This window comes from Mirounga leonina, unplaced genomic scaffold (genome assembly GCF_011800145.1).
Source record: "Mirounga leonina isolate KUSES-001 unplaced genomic scaffold, KU_Mleo_1.0 Mir_347, whole genome shotgun sequence".
Lineage (NCBI taxonomy): Eukaryota > Metazoa > Chordata > Mammalia > Carnivora > Phocidae > Mirounga > Mirounga leonina.
In genome coordinates this window covers 1,139,020-1,143,989 of record NW_023270696.1, presented here as the reverse complement: position 1 = coordinate 1,143,989, position 4,970 = coordinate 1,139,020, and the positions used below count along the sequence as shown (strand labels likewise).

The 4,970-nt window shown below is 38.1% G+C and overlaps 1 protein-coding gene across 1 annotated transcript; it reads right to left on the bottom strand.

Annotated features, from left to right (window-relative positions):
• Nucleotides 1–1,590: 1,590 nt before the first annotated feature.
• Nucleotides 1,591–2,520, bottom strand: LOC118026867 (olfactory receptor 2G2-like). Its single transcript, XM_035029907.1, has one exon. It carries the CDS (start codon nucleotides 2,518–2,520, stop codon nucleotides 1,591–1,593), a length of 930 nt encoding a protein of 309 aa, XP_034885798.1.
• Nucleotides 2,521–4,970: the final 2,450 nt, after the last annotated feature.

Sequence of the window (4,970 nt, the reverse complement as noted above, 5' to 3'; positions counted from 1 at the left end):
GGGTCCCCTACTCCTCCACCATCTTTCCGCCCTCCCTCCGATGTACCACTGTTTAGATAAAGTTGCTTTGCAACCATATCAATTTAGAATAAAAAATCCAAATAAAAACACATAGCCACTAAGCTTATAACTTGATTGAGATAGATTTGATTTTACAATCAGCTTTCTGAAAGTGACTTACTCGCCCAATATTGACTTATTTTGTTAGATAAGAGATACTATCACATAGTAAAAATCTACCAATTAACGGAATTGGACCACCAGCATATAAACTCTATAAAGGCATAGGTACTGTTCTCTTCACATCTGTGCCCACAACGCCTCACTAATTGTTGGACAAATAAATGTATTTCTTAAAGCAGATAAGACAAGCATAAGTTCTGTGGTACCCTAAAAATTGGTGCACTTATTAATGTGAGATAGTGGGTATGATGGAAGAGGTGATCAATTAATTAAATAAATATCTCTCCATCTCATAAGGAAGCCATCTCAGTAGTACACAGGTAACAGGAAATTAAGATGGAAAGAATTGGGTAAACCAGAGAGATAATTAAAAATCCACAGAATTGTGTATAGGTTATATACAGTTGGTGAAAGAAAGGGTGGGATTTAGGATGATGCATGCTCCATTTTGTGATATTGAGAATAGTTAGAAAGAGCCAAAGGCCAGGAGCTTTTGACCTAGTTGTGATGTGCTCATTTTGAAGCTGTTTAATATGCCCAGATGAAGTAAAATACATACTTGAACATGAGAATATGGATAGAAAATGTCTTTGTTGAAATACAATTCTGGGAGTCACCTGCAAATATATTCTGCTTTAAATTGTGATTAAGTCAAAACATAGTTATATGAAAACAATGAAGCGTGGATCACTGCATCAAAAATTAATGATGTATTGTATGGTGACTAACATAACATAGTAATATAAAATTTTAAAAACAACAACATAGCTGCCATTCTCAAAAACCTACTAAGGAGAAAAATATAAAAAGTCAGAAACTTAAAAAAATAATAATAATAATAAATAAAAAGTCAGAAACTTGCCAAGCAGGGGGAAAGTGCAGCAATAGAGATGAGCTCAGTGTGTGATGGAGACTTGACCACAACCTCAGGGTCCAGTAATCCATGGTCTGTTGAAAGAGCAATGCCACTGAAGTTTAGGATTTCCTCTTTCTCTTTTGAGCAAATGGTCAAAAGACCTTGATCTCTGCAAAATAATTAAACAATACCCATCTAGCATACAGTTGTGGCTATTAAATAAAATAAACTTTATGAATAAACCTTTTTAAAAGTCAAATGCTTAAGACAGTGATCTAATTTTAATTTCAGTTGTTCACTATTATACATTCCAGTTCATAGATGGTATGCAAATTGTTCAGGTCACACAGCTATTATGTAGTGAAATGAGCCTTCAAAAACTCAGGTTTGTCCAACTCAAAAATTCAAGCACTACTGAATTTTTTTTTCTACCAAAACCCACTATAGGTTTATGGACATAACCAAATAATTTATTGAGTCATCATCCATTAAATTAATCAGTCATAATAATGGCCTCCTAAAAAAATTCTTGATAATCATGTTTCACTAAGTCATAAAGTTCTTCCAAGAATTTTTTTCAGTGCCTCCTTCACTTCCTTATTTCTCAGGGTATAGATGAGGGGGTTGAGTATGGGGGTCACCACGGTGTAAAAGAGGGAAACGAATTTTCCCTGGTCCTTGGACCTACTCTTGGCTGGCTGCAGATACATGAAGATGATGGTTCTATAGAAGATTATGACAACCATCAGGTGGGAGGAGCAGGTCCCAAATGCTTTGTGCCGTCCAATGGCTGACTTGATCTTCAGAACTGCTAGGGCAATGTGCCAATAGGAGATCAGGATGAGTGATAAAGGCACCACCAGGAATAAAACACTAGCCACAAAGAGCTCTGCCTGGTTGAAAGTGGGGTCCACACAAGCCAACTTGATGAGCACAGGGACCTCACAGAAAAAATGATCCACTTGGCGACGGCCACAGAAAGGCAGCTGCAGGGTGAGAGTGGACTGTATGAGGGTGGTGGCCACCCCACTGAGCCATGCCACAGATGCCAGGATATGACAGAGTCCAGGGCGCATGGCAAAGGCATAATGTAGAGGACGGCAGATGGCGATGTAGCGATCATAGGACATCACAGCCAGGAGGACACACTCTGTGGATCCCAGGGCAAGAGAAACATAGAGCTGAACCACACAGCCACCGTATGTGATGGACTTATCTGAACCACCCAGGTTGACTAGAAGCTGAGGAGTAATGCTGCTGGTGAAACAGAGGTCCAGGAAGGAGAGATGGGAGAGAAAAAAGTACATGGGAGTGTGCAGTTTAGAGTCCACGAGGGATACTAGGATGATAGTGGCATTGCCTAGGAGTGTCATCATGTACAGAAACAAGATTACCCCAAAGAGAACAAGCTCTAACTGAGGCCAGTCAGAGAAGCCTACCAAAATGAACCCAGGGAGTGTGCTATCATTAGTCCACCACATTACTCTCTGATTATTAACTGCTGAGTGATAAGGTAATATTAAACAGAAACTGCAGGGATTTTATGTAAATTCCTTTACAATTAAGATCTAAGTGTTGAAAAATAAGACTTCAGATGTAGGTAAAGATAAAGAGAATATTGAGTGCGATGTCATTGATTGTCCCATGAAGTGGCATACCTGGTGTGTTGATCATAGGTTTTCCATCTATCTTGAGGACAAAACAAAAGTCAAAATGCTTCAAAGATAAAGTTTTCCCACTGTTTCATAACTATCTTTTTTTTTTTCAATATAAAGGTCATGGAATTGTGTAGGAAATATGGGAATTGCAAACACCATACTGCATTCTCAGAATCGAACAAATGGATGGATATATTAGGTAGGAACATGAGGAAATATGCCAGAATGTACAAGATATCACCTGGGTAAGCAGTGTGTTATGAGAATGCTGAGTAGGGAGAGGAGTCTATAGAGGGAAGGTTGAGATTAAGTTCAAGTGCTAGATTACATCTTGCTCTTAAAAAATGAGAAGGAGGGGCGCCTGGGTGGCTCAGTCGTTAAGCCTCTGCCTTCGGCTCAGGTCATGATCCCAGGGTCCTGGGATCGAGCCCCGCATCGGGCTCCCTGCTCCACGGGAAGCCTGCTTCTCCCTCTCCCACTCCCCCTGCTTGTGTTCCCTCTCTTGCTGTGTCTCTCTCTGTCAAATAAATAAATAAATAATCTTTTAAAATAAATAAATAAATAAATGAGAAGGAGAGCAAAGATGATAGAATTGCACAATGGTAAGAAATGAGTATAGAAATGGGAAGTACACTATAGAATGCCATCAAAAAGAAAGGAACTAAATTTGAGGTGTGTATATTGCCTATGCTACATAACAGAATATGATACCTACAAGGTAAATTTGAGTCACTTTTTCAGTGACCATAAACATCAGTAAGCATTATTTGGATAGCAGAGGTTTTCATTAGGAGGGTGTTTATTTGATTTGAATTGTCCTTTTCAAGATAAATATGGCTACACAACATAGATTTGGGGGGTAACTAGAGGGGAGGTGGGCAGGGGGATGGGTGAGGTAGGTGATGGGTATTAAGGAGTATACTTGTCATGATGAGCATCAAGTGTTGTATAGAACCGTTGAATCACTAAATACTAAACCTGAAACTAATATTACACTCTATGTTAACTAGCCAGAATTTAAATAAAAACTTGGGGGAAAAAAGAAACAATATAGAAGATTTTTAAAAAGAAGACACTCTAGTCCAGAAACAATGTAGGCAGTTAATATAACAGTGAACAAACACCACGTTATGAATTTGGGAGAGAATGAAGGTGATGTAAATAGAATGCAAGAAATGCCACAGAGAGTTAAGTGACAATCATTAAGATTTAACTACTAATGGAATATTGGACGAATGAATAGGAAAAAGTTAAATTATTGAAGCTTTACATACGATGAAAAAGGGAAATGGAGTAATTAAGAACAGCCTGCATCATTCAGTCCCAAGTTACTTGGTGATGCCAGGAAGAATCAGACTGATAATTTCTACAGAGTCCAAGGACAGAATTGACGACCATTGTTTTAATGTTCTCCTTGGGATAAAGACTTGGACTCAGAGTCTCATTTAAGCAACAACACATGGATAGCAGCTACTCATTTGACAGCCCTCACAATTTAGACTCTATGTAAACATGTAATTCATATATATCTTATATAACTATGATAATTGCATAAAAACATAATTAGGGAAGCTCAATTAAAACAAGCACTACCCCAGTCAAAACCCTGCATGTCTGAAGAACAATATGGTGAATTAATAATTGTGATCTCCAGTCTCTTAAAAAGCAAATGCAGTTGAAAGGAGTTCACTGAGTTCATTAAGATCCTAAGTCTTTATTCTGAAGTTATGTTTCAACAATCCTATTGAACTTTTAAATTTTTGCTGACTATATTTCTTTATACAACCAAGTTTGCCATCTCAGTTCAAGTTTTAAAATTTTTTCTTTTATGGTCTGAAAATGGACTTAAAACTAGTGTCCTTCCACCGGAACACAACTGAAGCCATATTTATTGTGCTTAGATACACATGCCATCATTCCTTCTCCCCATGTTGAAGGCAGTCTATAAAGCATGATGAAAATTCAAGGACTTTGGTAACAGAAAAAGTTTAGATTTAATTCTTGGTCTTCCACCTTTTGGTTGTGCACCCTGAGTAAATCAGTAGGTATCACTAAGCTTTGGTTTGTCTGTCTGTGACATGGAGATGATAAATAGTTCCCGTTTCTAGGGATAGTGTAAGGAAAGTATGAGGTGGCAGCTCACACTACCTGTGCTGTCGTTGGGAATGAAGGTGCATGAAAAAACAGTGTATTCAGTGTGTGAATCAGAATATTAAATGGTAAGGTCAGAAGTCCTTCATATGGCTTACAAGCCCCTCTGTATTTGCCTAAAC

Coding starts and splice junctions, on each gene's coding strand:
- LOC118026867 (XM_035029907.1), bottom strand. CDS start 2,520: ATGTGGTGGACTAATGATAGCACACTCCCTGGGTTCATTTTGGTAGGC.